Consider the following 22,203-nt stretch of genomic DNA (forward strand, 5'->3'; position numbering starts at 1 on the left):
AGTACGTAACTTCAGTGCTCTAGAGACTAAGCTTAGTCCAAAATGGTCACTGTTTGTCACTGAGCAACCATTAAAATAGGCTACAAAATTTTCTACATACTCCTAAATATGGTGTTCCAGCTTGATGGTTTTAAACATTAATTTTTAGGGAATTTGACTTCCCATTACTGATTACTGGCAATTTTGTAAAAGGGACAAACAAAACAGAACCTAAAACCTAGGAGAATAGAGGCCTAAGGTTCCTAAGCCAAAGTTGGTTTCATTTTTTCTTTTTTTTTTTCTTTTTTTTTGTGAAACTTCACAGGGTACTTACTGCCTATTTGGAAAAGCAATAAAGTTTCAATAATATCAGCTCTCCTAATAACATTTGGCTATTTAGTCTTTACTGGGAAATGGAGTGAGACCATAGGGAATTTGTTAAGAATGAGAAGATCTGTCTACCAGTTAAAGGATAATTAGGTCGCACCACTTCTGTAAAAGTACATGTTGATGTCTCTTCATGGGAAAAACTGGCAATAGGTTAAGGAAACCTGCATTTGGATTCCTGCTTCTTCAACATGTTCTAGATGGAAGATTTAGAAATTATTTGGCATCTAAGAAGACTGACCTGGGATTTTTGTAATGTCAGAATTATACTTTACGAATAGGTCTATCCTTGAGTTTTTGTTTGTTTTGGAGTGTATATGGGTGAGGAAATCTGAAGCTGATTTCAATAGTTTAGGGAACTACTGGTACAGAAATTCTTTTACTAATGCAGGCCAGTAATTTCTGGATAATTTATAGTTTTAAAGGGTTTCTGGGTGCTCTGAGAGGTTAAGTAACTGAGTCATAGTCACAGAGGTAGTATGGATCAGAGAGGGGACTCCCTCCATTGTTCCATGTACCTCTCTATCCCGTTCAGATAGGCAAGGATGTCAGGTAGTATTTTTTACTTGATCTCAATGCTTCTAGGGAGGAAAAATGTGGCTGTGTCTACATATAATAACTTGGCAGTCTGGAGACTTCTCTCCACTGGTCTACAGAGTTATGGAGGTCCCTCATCTGTGACAAATAATACATTTTTTGACTTTTATCTTCCAGCGGTGTGATACAATAGGCATGACAAAACTGACATTAAACAAATACATTTAAATACAATTACATTGATTGAGGGATGCTGTTACATTCTTTAGTTATCACTAACACTAGGAAAAGAGCATCCAATCTTCTTTCAATGTTGTATACTCATGGATATGTACAAAGAAGTGTGTTGCTATGGAGACTCATTAAAAGCCCTACTAATTTTAGAATGATAAAAATGTTTCTCCTCTTTCAGGAGTGAAAATTCTACTCATTCCTTTTCTGACTCTGTCAAGTTCTGATACTACATAAATTACTGAGTGAAAATATTATATATTATATTGGAAAAAGCATTGGATTTGAAATCTGGAAGCCTGTCATATATTAGTAGATCTGTAACTAACTAGTTACATGAATTTTTGCAGATCACTTCACCATCTTATCAGATGAAGGCTGAATTAGACTATGTTGAAAGTTCTACTGATTCAACTGAGACAGGACAGATCACTGCTTTTGTTTGTTGTGTCCAATTCATCATGACTCATTTGGGGTTTTCTTGGCAAAAATGTCTGAGTAGTTGGCCATTTCATTCTCCAACTCATTTTAGAGATGAGGAAACTAAGGCAAACAGGATTTAAGTGAGTTGCCTAGAGTCAGACAACTAGTAAATGTGTAAGGCCAAATTTGAACTCAGGAAGTTGAATTTTCCTGACATCAGACCTGGTGATCTATCAACTGGGCCTCCTAGCTGCCTGACAGAGTAGATCATTCTATTTCCTTTTTTGGTGTTTAAAAATTTTTTTTAAATTTTATTTCCCTTCAACTTCATGTAAAAACTTTTCAACATTTTTCAAAGAATATCAAGTCTCAAAATCTTTCCCTCTATCTCTCTCTAAGATATGCCTTGGAGACAGAAAGGAGAAGAGGTAGAGAAGAGGAGAAGAGAAGAGGCTTGGGGACAGAAAGAAAGAAGGACAAAGTGCAGGTCTCTCTGATTTCTCCTGCTGTGTTACAGTGACTGAATTTCCAGACCTGTTAACCCATTTTCTCAATCTGAACTATATTTCACCATCCTCCAACATAGGAATTATTCTAGTGTTTAGGGAAACTTCAAAACCCTCTTTCCTTCCATTTTCTTATCTTTCCCTTCTTTCCAATAAACCTCTAATTTAATCTTTTTTTTTTTTAAAACCCTTACCTTCCATCTTAGAATCAATACTATGCATTGATTCTTTTTTTTAAAACATTATTTTATTTGGTCGTTTTCATACATTATTCACTGGAAACAAAGATCATTTTCTTTTCCTCCCCTCCCCTTCCCCCCCCCCCCCCCCGCCTTTCCCTCTCCCATAGCCGATGCATGATTCCACTGGTTATCACATGTGTTCTCGACTCGAACCCATTTCCCTGTTGTTGGAATTTGCATTATAGTGTTCATTTAGAGTCTCTCCTCAGTCTTATCTCCTCCAACCCTGTAGTCAAGCAGTTGCTTTTCATTGGTGTTTTTACTCCCACAGTTTATCCTCTGCTTGTGGGTAGTATTTTTTTTTTAGATCCCTGCAGATTGTTCAGGGAAATTGCATTGATACTAATGGAGAAGTTCATCACCTTCGATTGTACCACAATGTATCAGTCTCTGTGTATAATGTTTTCCTGGTTCTGCTCCTTTCGCTCTGCATCACTCTATGCATTGATTCTAAGGCAGAAGAGTGGTAAGGGGTAGGCAATGGGGGTCAAGTGACTTGCCCAGGGTCACACAGCTGGGAAGTGTCTGAGGCCAGATTTAAATCTAGGACCTCCTGTCTCTAGGCCTGGCTCTCAATCCACTGAGCTACCCAGCTGCCTCCCTAATTTAATCTTAAAGAAGAGAAATAGTATTTTATTTGAGACATCATAAAACTCACCCTGAGTTGATTTAGAGAGATCAACAGAGAAATCAACTGGAAGGTTTGGGAAGAAGGGAAGAGGGACAAGGAGGGAAGAAAACCAGGTAGGGTAAAGGGAGGAAGGGAGGAGATTGGCAGATATGATCTTTATTTATCACTGATCACTCAAACAATCCTTTATGACAGATGGTAATCAATCTCATATAGATTTTACATGTGCAATCATTTAAAACTTTTTTCCATATTAATCCATATGTAGGAAAAAATTAAGAGTGAAGAAAATTTGTTTTGGTTTGGATTCAGACTCAGTCCTTTTTGTCTGGAAGCAGATGGCATTTTTAAAAATCATGAGTTCATTTCAAATCCTGTCCCTTTCTGTTTATTTCCTTTCCACACCCATCACCATCCCATTAGTTGAGGCTCTTTCCAGTTCACCAATAGATTATTTTAATAACTTGGGACTTGGTCTTCTAGAATCTAAACTTTGCTCCTTTTTATCCATCTATGAAACAACTATTGTTATTTGTCCTGAATCAGTTCTATTATTTTGTCATTTCTCTTCAAAGAACAAAACAAATGTCACTCTTTAAGGATAATAGAAATCCAAATTTCTCAGCCTTGTCCATCCTTGGGCCCATAATCTACTTTTCTAGCCTTATTTCTTGTGACCTTCTTATAAGCAATATGCTTTACTAAAATGATGTTACTCAAATATGCACTATGCCATCTTTACCTCTAGTTCTTAAGTTTATACTATTTCTTTCATCTTGAATGTCCTCTTTACCTGTTGGAAACTCTATCCTTCCTTTAGGCATATAGGCCAGAAATCTCTTTTTCCTTCTCATAGTACCTCTTCTTTGACCCCCCAGAGGGGAGACAGCTCTTCCTCCTCTGTTTTCTTACAGAACTTAGCATATGCCTTGTGTTACAGGTTTACTGAGTATCTTCTCCTTTCTATTAGACTGCAAGTTCTCTAGATGAGGTTTTGTGTCTTGTACAGTTTTGTCTCTTTCAGATACCTTGCATTGAACTGATAGTTGAGAATTAAAATGGATTTACATCTCAGCACGGTCTTTCTTATTTCCTGTTAATACCATATAATTCTATTTTCCATGAGTTTAAATTACCAGATCCTAATAGATACTGAGTATTGCTATTGCCTCTTCAGATTACATTGGCACTGACCTAGCTTTGGTTTATTTTTTCAAACATGTCATATTTAAGCCAGAGCCATCTATAACTACATATAGTTAGCATAGAGATCTTTAACCCACCTATTTTGGGGAGCTCTGCTCAGGCATCATAACAGATTAGACTCTCAATTTATGATTTTCTAAGTAGCATATCAGTCCTGATCCCTCATCATCCATCAGTGGTACCCTCTACACTCTTGCCTCAGTCATGCTGATTTGTTATCAGTCCCTAATCCAGTTTAACTCCTTGCTGGGCTTCAACCATTGCCTGGAAAGGTGCCTTGGTGACACTTATAGATCAATTTAACTAAGTTGGGAGGTTCAAGACCAGAGGACTGGCTGCCAGATGAGAGGATGAAGTACTTGGATCTTTGCAGGAGGCTAGGGTTTTTTGGTCCCATTGGAATTTCCAGGTTTTGAAAATATAATGACCAAGTACCATAGTCTAAATTTTAGGTGGGTTATTATGGTCGTGGTCCCAAAAGATGATTCCAATTAAATAAGTATAGCTAGCCTGACTAGAATATATATTTATGCATAGAGTATAGCATGAGTTTATTTGAAATATTTGATCTGTTACTATAAGTTTGTGCTGACTACATTATTATTCAGCAGTAGTTGTGTGAGTGAGAGCTATGCTGGCTGAAGTGACTTGTCCCCAGTGAGTGCAATTAAATTCAGACGATGGTGATGTTACAGCATATTTGATTTATATCAGGCCATAAGACAAAAATAATGATGACCTGACAGGTGATTTTTTCCAATTTATTTTTCCTGCTCACCAGGAAAAAACCTTTTAAATTGCTGAAGAAAGAAGGATTACCTACAATTTCAGTTCTCTTAAGACTATACCTCTCTATTTCCATATTCTTTGACTTTTGGAATTTTCTAAGTAGAGTTTTAATCATTAGAGCTGTTTCTATTACTTACTTAACTGAAATAATCATTACTGCATCTACTATGCCCAGGGTCTCGGTAAGTTCTGACTCTTCAATAGAGTCATTCTTATATCAGGCTAGGGATAGCTTGTCTCATTTGCTTCTCTATAATCTGGACTGCCTTATTCCTCATGATGGCTCCTGCCATCAAATGACTTTGGGGAATTTATAACTATGCTTAAAAAAAAAAAGAATAGCTCTAACATATACTTCTAAATAACATTAACAGTTTCCACTCCACTTTTGGGAGGACCAGAAAAGGTAACAGATTAAATTTTGGCGGTACTTATTACTTTCTTCTTAAGGTGATTTTGAATGAATATGCATTCCCTAACCACAATGCCATAGAACAAACATTTGGTTTGGTTTAAGCGCCTTGAACTGAATGTTTGAACTAGGTAAGTCAGGCAGGCAATCTACCAGTCCTTCTTACTATTGAATGAAATGACAGTGCCATCCCACAGTTGTCCTATTAGCAGCTGTAGTAGAGATTAACAAAAGGAAAAGTCCTTTTAGATCTCCAGGAGGACATACACACATGTATGTATATGTATGCATATATATGTATATTTGAAATTTGAAAGATTTTTAGACTTTCTATAAAAGGGGAATAGTAGACTGTCATAATTTTCATTTCAGAGGCACTGTACCTAATTTACCTTATTGGTACTGCACTAAAAGCTCTCAATCTCAAATGTTAAATGATTTCAACTTTATGAGTCACCACAACCATGGAAAAAGAATGCGATAAGAATATTTATGCTCAAGGATAGTGACAAGTTCTTTTATTACAGAAGAAGAGTTTTCCAGAAAGTTTCAATCATTCATTTAGATGGAAATAAAGAAGAAACGTCAGAAATTATTGACTTTTGTTTGTCCTTACCTGAACCATTTTTCAGATAGCCATTTGCATCTACAGCTGTATACATGATATAAGGTCCAGGCTGATTCACTCCAAAGGGCTGGAAGAAAAAAGGAATATCCTGAGTCTCAGATAGTAAGGAATTATGTGAACTTCATTCAACTCGACAATTATAATTAAAATAATTTTGATGGAAATAAAGTAGCCAAGAAGAGCTTTAAGTCACTTAAAGCTACCAGAAATTGATAAAACTTTAAAGTAAAAATTCCTTATTAGGAGGAAAATTAATGCTTTAAGTTACTTATGGTTCAAACTTTGAAGTTCAGTTAGTCATTACTAAAAGCTAATTATGTGACTAGTGGAGATAATTCTAGACTATACAGAAAAGTGGGTATATATTTTTGAAGCTAGACTTGCCATCACAACTGTGGGTCCAACAGAATAAAACCTACAACAGTGTGATTTATGATATTTATTTCCTGTTAAATGCAGCATTAATTCTCTTTTTGTGAGGTTTGCAGGGACTGTTTCAGCAGAGATGATTTTTTTCCTATTAAAATATCAAAATAAACAAAATCCATTCATGCTAATTAAAAAGGAAAAGGTTTGTTATTAGTTCCAGCACATTTGAAATCCTGGACTCAGTTATTCTCATCCTGTAGCCTGGGCAAATCTGATAAGGCCAGATGGGATATGGAAAAGCAGTGAGATGAGTCTCCAACTGGTACATTACTTCCCATTCCTCACATACTCCTGACGAATTAGATGACAAAATTTTTTTTACCTTCAGAAAAGATCTAATTAAATGGGACATCTAGGATTTGAATCTCATGGGAAGAATTGTGGGAAAAATCTAAGCAGCATTTTAGAACGTAGAAAGTGTTTTGCTTTGCAGAGTCTGAAATCTCTCTTCTCTGTCCCGATTATGGCAAGACGATGACCAAGACTGACCACTTACAGCTCCCTTATAATTTATTATTAATGAATCTGATGTTTTGACAAAATAGTATCAACTCTTAGAGTGATATTCACAAAAGAATGTGGCCAGATAAATATTATAATACCTTATCTAATATTGCAAGGACTTTGGGAATCAATATTTTCTTCAAAGATTGTGGTAGAGAGGTGGGGAAAAAAGGCTAAAAAGAAAAATTATACTACTCATAATAATAAAATTAAAGGACATGATGGCACTGAGTTGGATACTGTACTTAAAGGATTAAGAAGCCTGGGATAGATTGCATTTGGGAAATTTTGCTATGCTTTAATGATCCAAAAATGTTCTTTACCAAAAAAGTTCCTTTTCAAATAGCAACAGTTTCCTTTTCAAATAGCAACAGTTTCCTAGTGATGTTATGGTTGTTAAAACACAAAACACCATGACCTCCAAAGAATTAAAATGGCGGGTAACCTGAAGGGCAATGAGAAGATTCAGAGTAAATGTAAACAGACAAATCACATGACTAATAACTTCAGTGAAAGACACTGGATAAAACACATCATCAAGGGGGGGGGGAGGGGAGGAGGAGGAGGAGGAGGAGAAGAACGACAACGATGACAACAACAACAACAACAACAACAGGTGGGCTAGGCATGAAATGAGACAAATGAATAGGCAGCCTGAATGGCATACTGCAGTCCACACTACATCAAAGGACTTAGAGGCAGGTCTCCAAGATTTGGGATAGATCTTCTGTGGAGGATTTACAACAAGGTATTCACACATTGCACAGGCTTCAACTGGTTGTTCTCTTTTTCAGCAGAGGAAATAACTAGGAATGCAATGAATTAAATAATGAAGTAATAACAAAACTCAAATTTACCTATCATCTGGGTTTTTAAATTTTTCTATGAAAAAAGAAAGGGGGAAGTATAGGACCCAATTATTTTGAAGGATCTATGGCTTCAAGGGTTGACTTGAACCTAGATAAATACTACAAAAAGTTTTTTAAATGACTTTTTATATAGTGAGCAGAAAAACACTTAAATTGGCATATTTGCAGAAAGGATTATAAAAATAAATTTACTTTTCTCAAACATAAACTTCGTAGTTATTAGTTCAGTTGTCAAGAATTTTAGGAAATCGGTAATACATAAAGTAGGCAACTCAGGGTATGTAATATATGTAGACATCTATCTACATATATCTAAATTTATATATGGAGACAGGGCTAGATCTCAGAAATCAAATTGTCAAATGTTTAAGTAAACTTTTAAAACAAGCACAGACAATACACTAATTCTAAAGAAGTATAGTGGGGGGTGGGGGAATAACTCTAGCTATATTATAATTGCACTTATAAGGTAGAGCCCAGACTAATGCTTCTGCTTTTCATGTTATATATATATAGAGGGCCAGGGACAGCAGAACTATGATTTCAGTAATTAAGGAAATTCTCTGCTGAGTAAACTCCCAACTAGTATGGGTCAGCACCCTGAATGAATGAATGATAAAGCATTTATTAAATGCTTAATGTGTCAGGTGGGGCAACTAGGTGGTATAGTAGACAGATCACTGGCCACTCAATTTCTGCATAGTAATATAATTGCTCTTCCATGATAATTTTGTTCCCTGTACTATGCTACAGGAAAAGTTGTGCTTTTTTACTCTTACCAATCACAAAGTTCTAGAAACTGGCACTCTGAAATACTTTGCTATTAACATCTAATTTAACAACTGGTATATTGATAACAGGATACCTGGTATATCCTCTATTGGAAATAGGGCAGCTGAATTCAGGAGTGTTCATTTGGCAGTTTGGTTGTTAGGATTTGCTATCCCGGGTGGCTGCTTTTTGGTAGGTTTAGGGGTGGGTTAGTCATATTTTAGATTCTTGACCCCCCCCAGACTAAGGTAAACCATGGTTTCCTTTCTCTTCGAAGTCTCTTAAAAAGTAAAGAGAACTGGGATACTCCCTGGGGTAACATGAATTGACTTTTAATTAACTAAATTTGGCCAATCTGAAATCTCTAGTTTCCCAAAGGGTGAGAAAACAAAGTTTTTATTGTAGTTCAGTCCAAATGCAAATGGTGTCACTTTGGCTGAATTAAAATTCATAGCAAGGTCATTTTGGAAAGCACTTCCAAAGTTTTTGCCATCTGTTTTGCAGCAGTTTACAATTGACAAAGGCAAGCCTTTATACCCTATTATATCATAAGGTTCACTCATATTCCATCTACTGCAGTCAATTAAGAAGCATTTATCAAATGCTTACTAAATACCATTCACTGTGCTAAGGGCAGGAGATAAAAAACAGAAACAAAAAACCAGTCCTAGCTCTCAAAGAGCTTCTAATGGGAGAGACCATTAATCCGTATAAACAAGATATAGAATAGGTGGAAAGTGGTCTCAGAGGGAAAGAGATAATCTTTTGTAAATAAAATATTCTCTAAAAACACCTTCTTCTCTTCTCTCATCTTGTACTTCTGAAGTTGATTTTTTGAGCCTAAATAAAAAAGCTCTATACTAATCTCTATTAAGAGTTAATTATATTAGACTTGGTCAGACATTTAAGCCTACCAGGTCTTTTTGTGTGTCCTTCCTGCCATTCTACATTTTAGCTTTCCCTCCTAATTTTTTGTCTTTTATGAATTTTTAAGCTTTTACCTAAATCACTGATAAAAATGTTTAAAAGTACAGACCAAACTCAGATTACTGAGGGTAACTGACTGGAGATCTTCTGTGGACTCAGCCATTTAATGAATTCAAAATCTACTCAATTGTACTATGACCTGATCCACACTTTTCATGTTTGTCAGTAAGAATAGAGTGAGAAATTTTGTCAAATGCTTCACTAAAATCTAATTAAATTATATATATATGGCATTTGTCCAATTTATTAACCTAGTAAGCTAACTGTAAAAGAAATTAATCTGGTATGATTTGTTCTTTAAAAAAAATGCTCTTTTTAATCAAGGCACCCTTTAAAGTTGTTCACAAGCTCCTCCTTTATCCCTAAAAAAGTAAACTCCAACCCTTCAAACTCCCCAGAAACCAACAACAAATCCATTTTGTTGCCCTTAGTTTTGCTTGTCATTTTGAACATATTATTTATGATCTTATTTTTAAAGACAAATGGCATGCTTTTGTATTTATCTTCCATTATTTGCCCTTGCTTCCACTTTTTCTACATGTCTTAAAAAATTTATTGGTTGTTGAGTTCCCTGTGTATCCACATCATTCCCTTTATATAATTTTCCTATTTATTCCCCATCAGAATGAATTCTCCTTTTATCGTAACAATCCCATACTTGAGAGATTTCCATCCCTCTAAAACTGACATCTTCAGTAGAATTTTAGTCCTATATATCCTGTATAATGTTTTTCTCAAACTTTTAAAATATATTCTCATCTTCTGATTCAGAAATACCACTATAGGATGTACATATATCCCAAGGAAAATAATGACAGGGTAAAATTCTATAGTTATGATGATATTTACAGCAGTAATTTTTGTGGCAGGGAAAAAAACAAAACACAAACTAGAAACAGAGTGCCAATCAATTTGGAATGTTGAACAAACTGGTATATAATGGAATACAAAATTACTGTACTCAGAAATGACAAAGAATTAAGTGATAAAAGAACACATATGAATTCATGTAGTGTAATATAAGGACTAAGGGATCAATATTCAAAACGAACATAATAATATGAAAGAGAGCAAACTAGGCTATATCATAATTCAGATCAATGTAATATCTAATCTTGACTTTGGAAGACTGATAATGAAACATTCTTTCCTTACTGCTACCCCAGCTAGAGAAATGGTAGGCAGAAGAGGCATATCTTTTCAGATATGGTAATGAATAAGTTTGTTTTGCTTAATGGTATTCCTTTGTTACAAGGAAGGGTTCTTCTAGGAGGCAAGGTTACTGGGAAAGGACAGAGATGTTTATAAAAAAGAAACTAATAAAATGTTAAGGAAAAAAGCAAAAAAAAATCTGCTCTCTCTAAATGGAAAGTGTATATTTAGATGATTCTCCTGATTTTTCTCTTTTTCTATATTACAAATTTTAAGACAGTTATTTCTTCCCCAGGTTTTAATAATGTCCAGCCCAATAACCAGTTCCTCCTTATTAAAAACTGGAGTCATAATTTCCTTATTGGTCCCTCAATTTTTTAAAGAAAAGTTCATTATGGCAAAACGAGAATTTATTAGCTCTTCTGTTTTTGGCAAAGAGAAAACTTTTGTTTTTGTATTCCCAAAGCCCAGCATAATGCCTTATACAAAGGAGCTGCTTAATTAATGGTTGATGGCCTGGATCAGATATCTGGATGGATAACTGAAGTCCCATGTCATTTCTCATTCAGGCCTCCATTCTATGTGTTTTCCAAATTAATCAACATTTTTTCTATCCAGGTGACCTACAGTATGCTCCAGTTATATCATTTTTGTTTGTCTCCTTTGATCTTTAGCCAAATGCTCTCTCCCCTGCCTATCCTTCCTTGTTCCCAAATTTTTCCACATGAGTACATCTCTCTCTGCAGCACTTGACAATGCTGACCAACCTTTCCTGTATACTCTCTGTTCTTTGGAGTTTTTGTAATATTGTCCTCTCTTGGTTCTCCACTACCCTAATCTGTTACTCCTCAATCACTTTCACTAGATCACTGTCCATGTTCTAATCATTAACCACAGGCACAGGCATATGTAGAGGATATGTATTACCACTGGTCCTCCCCTTATGCTGAAAGGATATCATCAGCACCACAGAGTGTCAGCACAATGCATAGGCTCACTTGGGATCTTGAGTGTACATCAATTTGGTACACCCTGATTTCTATTCTTCCATTCTACTTCTTTTCTTTAAGAACTATTCAGCTCCCAAAGGGTTCAATTATTGTCTCTATGCCAATGAGTCTCAGATCTCTGTATTTAATTCTCTCTCTCAACCTACAGTTACATATCACCAACTACTCATTAGGGTATTTTGAAATGGATATAGTAGAGGCATCTCAAACTCAACATGTTCAAACAATTAATTTTCTTTACCCAGAAGTCCATTCTTCCTCCTGTTCCAGTTGCTATTTAGGGTACCACTATACTCTGTCACCTAGTTTCCTAATCTTGGAATCATCCTTGAGTTCTCTGCCACATCTCACATATTCCAATCAAGTTACTAAGTCTGATAATCCTATTTCCACAACATCATCTGAATCTATCCTCTTTTTTCCACTCATGGCCACTAACCTAGCTTGGGCCTTCCTCACCTCTCACCTGGACCACTGCAATAGTCTCCTAACTGGTCTCACTACCTCAAGTTTCTCTTCTCCCTGTGATGTAGAATGTATTCCTATTCATCCTGAATACATCTGCTAAACTAATAAGCAACAGTATGACTACATAATACCCCTACTCAAATTCTGGGGGCTATCTATAACTCCCAGGACAGAAGTTCTTAATCTTGTTTGTGTCATAGATATCTTTGATAGTCTGGTGAAGCAAATGAGACTCTTCTCAGAATGTTTTTTTTTTTAAGCCCTTATCTTTCCTAGAATCAATACCATGTATTAATTGGGGTTAAGAGATTTGTCCAGGGTCACCCAGCTATGAAGTGTGTGAGGTCAAATTTGAACCCAGGTCCTCCCATCTCTAGGCCTGTCTCTCTACCCACTGAGCCACCTAGTTGTCCTCAGAATATTGTTTTTTAAAAGCATAAAGTACATAGGATTCATTACAAAGTTAAATAATTTCTTTGAAAAGCAGTTATCAAGGTATTTAAAGCAAAAACAGGAATAAGTTCAAGACCTTATAATAAGAACTATTGTTCTGGGATAAAATTGAAATTCCTTGCCATGGCACCTAAGGTCCTTCTGTCTCTGTCTCTGTCTCTCTCTTGCTCTCTTCCCAACACACTGAAGGCAAGAATGATATCATTTTTGTTTTTTATCCCCAGGCCCTGGCTAGTGTTTGGCTTGTAGGTGTTTAATTAATGTTTAGTGATCAACTCATTACAGTTCTAAAAGGAATAAATGTATTCTGTAAAGAAAGGCACACAAATAATTTCATCGATGAAAATATTTGTAATTATGAAAACTAAAATGATATGTTTTGGTTGTTTTTTAAAAACATTTTACCAGTCAGGTTAATACAAGTTAATGTATCAAAATAGATAACATTTCAATAATTTAACATTTTGGTCTAATGCACATAAGTTCAGATAAGCCAAAATACTCAAAACATGTTTTTTCTAGCCTTATCGAGGATTCTATAGTAACTATTTGAAAAGAGAAAGGACCAAAAAGAAATTGTTTTAGAATACAAATAACTAAGTTACCTAATAGGCACTGCTACTGACTCCTTTGTTTTCATGAAATCTACCTTCTTTACTTTCCCCCATTAAAAAAGCCAGACAAATGATCACTCTGGTACACACATGCATAGTATCAATTCCTTTTCCAGAAGCCAAGGGCACTTTTTATTATGTACCTGTTAAAAAATGGTAGACTCTAGGAATGCTCATGTAACCAAAGCACCATTACTAGGAATTGATCTGACTAATTAGGATAGAGTGAAGCAAAAGATTCACAGTGAATACTTTGAAATATTTGGGATCCTTTTCTGGAGATATTAGTGAACTAGAGAGTAAAAATAGTAATGTTTCTTGTAGCAATGCAAATGAAAAGGAGAGGGCTGACAGAAGCCTGGAAGAACTAGAGAAAGACAAAAATTCAGCTGAGGTGATTAGGAAGCTTTTTGAAATGTTCATCAGTCATTTCATTGGGTTTTTATTCATGCAGACCTGAAGAGTGTGAACTTGAAGGGGGGGGGGGATTGATTTGATAAGGTGAACAGTATGCAGGTATGGTCCATAACATCATTACATTATTTTTTTCTTCTTTACCGATGACACAAAACAACTTGACCTTTTTTTTTTCCCTTTAAAAAGGGGCAAACTTCCAGAGTGTTTGGCAGTTAGCCAGAACGTGTCCTCAGAGCAACAAGGCCTTGTCAGTGTTTCTGCAGGAGCCAGATTGCTTTGACAAGCATACAGGCAATTAGAAAACACTAGGAAGTTAAAGAAAAAAAATACCTTACTACAGATATTTTGGCATAAGGAAAATACAATAAAAATCACTAGCAATTTTTAACTTTCAGGTGAAGCAATTTCTATAAAAAGTCTAACACTTAAGGCTATTCAGTAGTCATTCAAGTTTATTGGCTACAAAGATGTAAGAGTAAAATTATATGTGACTCCATGTTATGAATGGCAGCCTGGTGTACAGCAGAGGTGAATGTCCTTGACAAGATTAAAAAAAGTTGAGGAATGTTTAACAAAATAAATAAAAATACAATAAAACATAGATAATGTTAGTTTGTCATTTTCTAAGTTACTATGTGGTCTGAAGGGATGGTTTTTATTTGAATTTCCCATTCTGCCTAGACAGCACCAATGTACTGATGAGTTCAGGCCATTTGATTTGAAAAAGACAGACAAAACTATGTCATTCCATTGAAAGCAAGAAGCAAAATATTGCCAAGACATTGTCAGTTTTCTTTGAAAGATTATGGAAAAGAGAGGTGCTATAGAACTTGAGAGAGGAAAATTTGCTGATTTTCCAAAACGGAATATGATAAAGTCTTTAAATTACAGACCAGTGAGCTTGGTTTAGATTCCTGGAAAAAATTTAGACTATTTTTCCAGAGATGGTATGTGAACATCTAAAAATTAAACTGGTGACCACAAAGAGACAACATAATTCATAACCAGCATGTTCAGAACATGAGACACCAGACAAGCTTAATTTCCTTTTTGGACAGTTATTAGATTAATGATTATATCAGGGGAATGTTGTAAATGGCTATCTAGAGTTTAGCAAAATAGTTTACAAAGTCTTTAATGAATTACTGACAAAAAAAGACTGAGACATGGGCTGGATTCAGGTAGGTAGAGTTGGAATTGATTGGTCATCCAAAGGGTAATCATTAATAGTTCATTGTCAGCTTGGAAAGAGGTTCCCAGTGGAGTGCCCTTGTGAAGTATGCTTGGTGTAGTTCTCTGTAAGATTTTCATTAATGAGTTGGATAATGGGAAAAATGGCATGATAATGAATTTGAAAATGGCACAAAGCTGGATGGACAAAACAACAAATGGCAGGCTCAGAATTCTAAAAGGTCCAGACAGATAAGATGATTAGGCCAAATATCATAACCTCTGAAAATCATAATAATTGTAATGTCTTATACTTGGGCTAAAAAATTCAAGTTCACAAATATAACATAGTAGAGTGGCTCAACAAGAGTTCATTTGGTGAACAAATAGAAGCATTCTGGAGAGCAATCTGGAAACACTCCTCAAGTGCCATAAAATCATACATATCTTTTGACCTAGCAATACCACTGTTAGATCTGTACCTCAAAGAAATCAAAGAAAAAAGAAAAGGAAGTACATGTACAAAAATATTTAGGACAGCTTTTTGTAGTGGTAAAAAACCTGGAAACTGAGGGGATGTCCATCAAATGGGGAATGACCAAACAAGTTATGGAATATGGTTGTAATGTAATACTAATAAGCCATAAGAAAGGATGAACAGGATGATTTTGGAAAACGTGTAAAGACTTATTTAAAATGAGCAGAAGCAGAGCATTGTATATGGTAACAGAAATATTGTACAGAGATCAACTGTAAAGGACTAAACTACTATTATCAGCATTGTAAGGATCCAAGACCACTCTAAGGGACTCATGATGAAAAATGCTATCCACAACCATAGAAGGAACTGACAAAGTCTGAATGCAGATTGAAGCATACCATTGTTGCTTTATTTCCTACATGAATTTTTTCTTGTATGTGTGATGTATGCCTTCTTTCCCAACATGGGGAACATGGAAATATGTACTGCATGATAGCACTGGTATAACCTATATCAGATTATTTACTGCTTCAGGGAGGGGGAAAAGAAGGAGAAAAACTGAGAGAATTTGGATCACAAAATATCACAAAACAATTGCCGAAAAATTTTCTCTATATTTAATTGAAAAAAAAAGTAAAAGGAATAGACAGAAAAATAAAAGAAAGGGCAATGGGTAGAAGTTGTGGGGTGGAAATTTTAATCTTGATGTGAAAAGAAATTCTTTAAACATTGGGATTTTCCAAATATTTTGTACTTTAGGCAACAGCTGGATGAGCACTTGCCAGACGTATTTGGGAGAAGGTTCTTTTCAGGAGAGTTTTGAACTGGGCTTGTGTGATTCTGTTTTAAAGTTAATTCAGAAGTAAATTGAGGGAGTGTGGTATAGAGAGGATAGTGGGTCACTAAACAAGTGAGTTGGCATCAAGTCCTGCTCTTCTATATACCATCTGTAAGATTTTGGATGAGCCACTCAACCTCCTATAGCCTCAGCTTCCGTTTTTAATAAAAAAGAGGTAGGGAAGTATTGTTGAATACTGTAGATCTCTAAGGTCTTTTCTAGCTGTAACAGTCTGTTGAACTGAATCTGGTTTTCAGTGTACATGATCTGAATATTTAGTTCTGTTATTTTTTTCCTTCAACTTTCAGCAACCTGTGCCTCATCCCGCATATATGACTATGCTTCTGGCTCCAGCCCAGTCATATTATTATTCCTGGGTCTTTATGCTGCATGTAGGAGCCCCAGGATTATTAAAAGCAGGCCCAAGGGCTCTGTTTTGTTTTGTAGGTAGTGGCACTATATGCTACACATAGTAGTTACTTAATAAACACTTGCTGATTGATTGACAGCATTTTTCAAAGTCAAGGCCCCTTGGATCAATCAATCTAGGATCATAGTGTGTACTCCTGAGTGAGTTAAGTGGTGCATGCCAGAGATAACTCTATTTCCCTTTCCTTGCCCACTGCTCATCATAACCAGGTGCCATTATTCATACCTACTAATTTGCTAGCCATATGGACTTTATTACTTCCTTGGCCTCTGTGTTTCTGTGGCTCTTCTCTTAGCTACTCAGGGTTAATATTCTTGGACATTGTGCTCTTTTCTTCTTTCTTTGGTGGGCCCTGGAGCACCTCAATTTTCTCTCCTCACTCATTCTCTGTCCTGGAGGATATTCTTGACTTTAGGAGCCAGAAGTGATGCCATTTCCCCCAGTAATCTGGCCAAATGAGATGACAAAGCCTTCTGTGAACCATAAAAATACTGTTTAAATGTCAGCTCTTGTGCCCTATGACCAACTCTCTCATCTACCCTGTAGCCTCTGATAGACAGATGGATCCCACCAATCCAAAAGACATTATAGTGGACCTGCATATTACTTAAAAAATTTTTACATTTGATTTTGGGCACCTGCCTTTTTGATAGTGACCTTTAGAATAAAGAATAACAAGGAAAAGTGCTACAACCTAGCCTAAAGCTAACCATAAATCTAAAAATGAACTCCTGTAATTTATACCAAAATATGGACATGTGCTCACATGAAATGTAAACATTTTTGAAACAAGCTTATAATTTTGCAGGTATCTGTTCCAATGAATTAAAAATCTGAAGAGTAAAGTTCCCCTAGCTAAGATAAAATGAAGGTCAGTGGTCCAATATGGAGTCATTTGAATCAAAATGACATTCTATGCACAGAATGACTAGGGAATTAACTGTATGGAAGAATAATCATGTATTCTTTCTTACAGTCTACAAAGGCATACTGAATAAAACCAGAAGCAAAAGAAGTGGGAGGTAAGGGTTATATGGTGACCCTGAATAGAACCTGGGGTGCTGAAAGCATTGAGCTGAATCAAAATGTGTTCTTCCAAATTGAAGACCTTCAAAAAGCCATACCTTTCATAATAGCCCTCAAAGGTAATAAAGGAGAGGCATGTTGTTTTGTAGTTTTTCGAGTCTAGATCAACATATCAAATTGAATTCAACAAATATGAAGCATCAACAATGTATAAGGCATAATGCCAGTTCTGTTTCTTGGACTACTTCAGCTTGGGAAGTACACATAGAGCAGTCATTAACTCCCCCTCCTTCCCGCCCCCAAAAAACCAAACAACTATTACCTCCTATCTGATAATCAATACTAAATATTGGTTCTAAGAGCAATAAAGGCTAGGCAGTTGGGGTTAAATGATTTGCCCAGGGACACATAGCTAAGAAGTATCTGTGGTTCACATTTGAATCCAGGTTCTCCCATCTCCAGGCTTGGCTCTCTATCTGCTGAGCCACCTAGTTGCACTAAGCAGAGTCATTTTTGAAGGGAAAGAGACTGGATTCTTATTGTTTGGACAATCAAAATATGAAATTTACCCATATCTAAGAACCGGATAATTTATGGGATTTCTTTACAAACCACAGAGCCTTATATGTAGTAGACAGTCAATAAATATTACACATGACTAGATAGATTTCACTAATGTGGTCTATAATTTTTTTTTTAAAGATAATTCTGATCTTCATGAAAATCAGAGAGATACTTCCATGGGGAAAAAGAAAAAGAAAACAACTGCAATAGTCAAGTTAAGAGATAATAAGGGTCTGAACTAGGGTGGTAGCCAAGAGAGGAGAGAATGGAGACAGAGGCCCAAGATGTTGTAAAGAGAAAAATTATGAGATCTGGCAGCAGATTAGATATGTAGGGTAAGACTGAGAAGCTGAGGATGACACTGAGATTGTGAGACTGGATGACTAGGAGTTTGGTGTTTTCGACAGTAATAGGAAAGTTGGTAAGGGGGAGGACTTGGATAAAAAGAGAATGAATTCTGTTTTAAACATGCTTATTTTGAGACACTCAGTTGGAGAAGCCTATGAGGCACTTGGTGGTATGTGAGCATAGCTGAGGAGAGGGTAGAACTGGATACAAAGATCTGGGAATATGTTGTAAAAACAGCCAGCACTATGGAACACCTCAAGGTTTGCAAAACACTTTAAATATCAGCTTCTTATAACACTCTGGGGTTATAAGGTTATCAACTTAATTTGATAAAGAAATTGAGAGGTAAAGAGTTTTGTCAAGTCACATAGTTAATAAATGTATGACGCTGGAACTGAACTTGGGTCTTTCAACTCCAGGCTTTGTGCTTAGTGAACTGTGGTGCCACTTAGTTGTCTCCAGTGTAGATTCTATACAGAATTATCTGTAGAAAGGAGGAAGGAACCTATGAATGAGAAGAGGGTCCAGGTCAGAGTTCTATGGGAGGCTCAGTTCATAGTTATGACATGTGTGAAGAATGAGAAAAAGGGACTGAGAAGGAACAACTAGAGATACACATAGGAGGAAAAACCAGCACAAAGGGGAGTGTCAGTGGAGACATATAAGGGCTGCCATGTTCCCTTTGTTCAGGCTGATGGCATTCCCTGCAATGAGGCGTACAGAGGTGTCAGGTCTGCCTCCTGCTGCAAAGGATCTGAACAAGCTGGGGAAGTGATCAGGAAAGGTCCCTTCTCAGGGAAAGGTCAAAGATTTATGACACACAATACTTTAAATTTCAAATCCCTGGTACAGGAGTTGCTAATGACTCTCTCTCTCTCTCTCTCTCTCTCTCTTTCTCTCTCTCTCTCTCTCTCTCTCTCTCTCTCTCTCTCACCCACACACCCCCACCCACCCCACCCCCACATATTTGCACAGTTTTATAAAGATCTCATTTGATTTTTAAAATGATCTTGTAAGGTAGGTTCTATTATCTCCATTTTACAGATGAAGAGACTGAGGCTGAGAGTTGTTTTAAACCTTCCTATGGTCACACAGCTAAGTGAGTGCCTAATGCAGGATTTGAATGTAGGTCTTTCTGAGTCCAGATCCAATCCCCTATCCACTGTGCCTCTTAGCTGCTATTTTCTTAAGACAGTGGCCTGAAAGAGTTAACACATTTCCCAGAGTAAGTGGAAAAGCTCAGCAGTAGGATTAGGCCACATTGTGCTGTTTTTGGATATAGTCTCTCAGGAGTTTAATATTCTTAAAAGTCTATTACAAAAAAAGCCATGACATGTAATACCTTCTCAGGGGAAGGAACAGGCTGATAGGGATATTCTGACTGTGTGAAACCAAGAGCCTCATTCCTATGTCAGTGCCATGATAATTATACAATTTAGCCTGCCTGCAGAGGGAATAGAAGATTGCCCAGGTTTCTTAAGATTTGTTTGAAAACTTCTGAAGGGGATATAAGAAAGGTGTTTCCAGCTCATTTCATGACTTACTCAAGAGGCCTCTGAGACTCTGAAATCAAATCACTTGTACTTGACTTTTAGTTGTGCTGCTTGTTTGCTTCTGAGCAACTGAGTTGTTCTTAGAGTTTTTAGGGAGTCTGTTATTTGGTCTGTGCCATTATCTATGGACTGTCACTTTTAAAATAAAATTTTATTGATATCTTTTGTTTTGAATCACTAGACTTTCTCCCAGTATGTACTTTCCTCCAGGGGCATCCTATAAAAAATATTTTTAAAAAAGAAAAAAAAAGAAAAAGAGGGAAGAAAAAATCCCAAATTGATGGATACGTGAGAAAAGGTCTAAAAATACGTATGCAGTGCTTCATCTCTGTGGACCTCCCACCTCTGCAAAGGAGTGGTGAGGGGGTCTTCTATAATCTCTTCTTTGGGGTCATGCTAATTTTTTGCAATTCTGTAACATTCATTTCTGATTTTTTATAGTCATTGTGAATATTGCTTACTTGGCTCTGATAACAAGTTTCTTCATCATTATAGTAGTATGCAAAGTAGTATTTATTCTATTATGCTCATGTACCATATTTGTTTAGCCATTCCCCAAACTATGGGCATTTACTTTGCTTCCACAAAAAAGTGCTGCTGACACTGTTTGTGATGTGGAGGATTTTTTCTGTTTTCAATGAAGTCTTTTGTGGATCCACAGAAGTGAAATCCTTGAGTCATGGGCATGGATATTTGGGATGCTCACTTCTAATGCTATTGGGTGTCATCTTGATGCATTGTGGTTTAGATGGTCTATTTAGATTACTAGTTGTTTTATATTGGCCAGGGTCACTTTGACTAATGCTGTTCCTCCCTAAACTCTTGTAGATGCTATCTTAACTTTTTTTATGATCTGGTAAATGGTGGTAGGAGTTTACATTTCCAAGTTGAGCTTTATTTTCCAAAGAATTTGCCTAAAAATCTTGCTACAATTATAACTGAAACCAAATGAAACTATTGTCCTTGTCTATGAATAATCTGGACAAGAAAACACATAAGTATTGCAGAGAATCACAGTAATTAATCTTGAAAGAATACATGAAAGCAAACTGGGAGAATTTATGATGTAAAAAAAAAAACATGATGGCTAGAATGGTCTTTTATTTTCTCACAAGAAAGTGCCCATTTTTCTTATGTGAGTTTAGCCATTAGAGGTCATAGAGTGTTTTGTTTATTTGCTTTCGGGAGTGTTGGCTGCATTTTCCAATTTTGTTCATCCAATATTTACCTGCTGTGCTTCTCACTCACTTCTGCAAGATAATACATAAAATCTCTTATTTTCTTTAATGTGCATTTTTTTCTCTGAACACCTCAATATAGTTTTCCCTTAGACCAAGGAAACCAAAGAGATGTAAAGGGCAGATGGAATAAAAGAATGCCCAAGTCTCTGCTTTTTTATTTTTACTATAATTCAGCACAATGAAGTGTGAGTATCACAAACAAAAGGACTTTGAGCTGTAGAGAGATTCTTATTTTTGGAAATAGCATGATGATTCCAACTTTCAGACACATGCGTTCTGTCCACTGTAGAGGGGATGGTGAAGTAAGGAAAATAATCAAATCACAGCATTCATTACAGACAAAACAAAGTGATCTGAGATAATTTGTCAGCGAGTTGCTAAACATACCATGTTGGTTCAGCCTGAGAAATGCCTCTTATTGAAAACAACAAAGACTTAAAATTTATTTTATTTTGCTACATACACAGTATGGGTGAGCAACAGATTGAAACAATTGATTTAGACCATCAAGATGTCTCAGAGAACATAAAAGAAAGGACTATTTTTCTCTTCTGAGACTACAAGGAAATTTGAGGATTGCTCAGAGTGAGCTCCCCTTGGGAGTAGCTCAGTTAACCAGCAATAATACTAAACAGGATGGGAAGCATACTAGATACTTGTTTGGAGAAGAACGGTATGGTACCCAATTCACTGATCTCAGTCTATAATGGAGTAATGCAAAATCCTAGGTTTTCCTGAGGTTATTAACTAACCCTAGTAGTGAAAAAATCAATATAGTATACCAGCTTTTTTTTTTTCCTGGGCGGGTTGGGGGGGGTTATCATTCAGGGTCTTACTTAGCGTGATGACACTTTGTAACATAATGGAATTACTCAAAATCAATATGAAGAAGGCAAACTCTTAGGAC

The 22,203-nt window shown here is 36.2% G+C and overlaps 1 protein-coding gene across 1 annotated transcript in view; it reads right to left on the minus strand.

Moving 5' to 3' along the window:
* The window catches only part of ITFG1 (integrin alpha FG-GAP repeat containing 1), a 284,002-nt gene that overhangs the window by 46,667 nt on the left and 215,132 nt on the right, over window positions 1–22,203 (minus strand). The window contains exon 14 of the mRNA XM_001370113.4: window positions 5,960–6,038. Within this exon, the coding sequence (XP_001370150.1) occupies window positions 5,960–6,038 (79 nt within the window). The remainder of the gene's footprint in view (window positions 1–5,959; window positions 6,039–22,203) is intronic.

This window comes from Monodelphis domestica, chromosome 1 (assembly GCF_027887165.1).
Source record: "Monodelphis domestica isolate mMonDom1 chromosome 1, mMonDom1.pri, whole genome shotgun sequence".
Classification (NCBI taxonomy): domain Eukaryota; kingdom Metazoa; phylum Chordata; class Mammalia; order Didelphimorphia; family Didelphidae; genus Monodelphis; species Monodelphis domestica.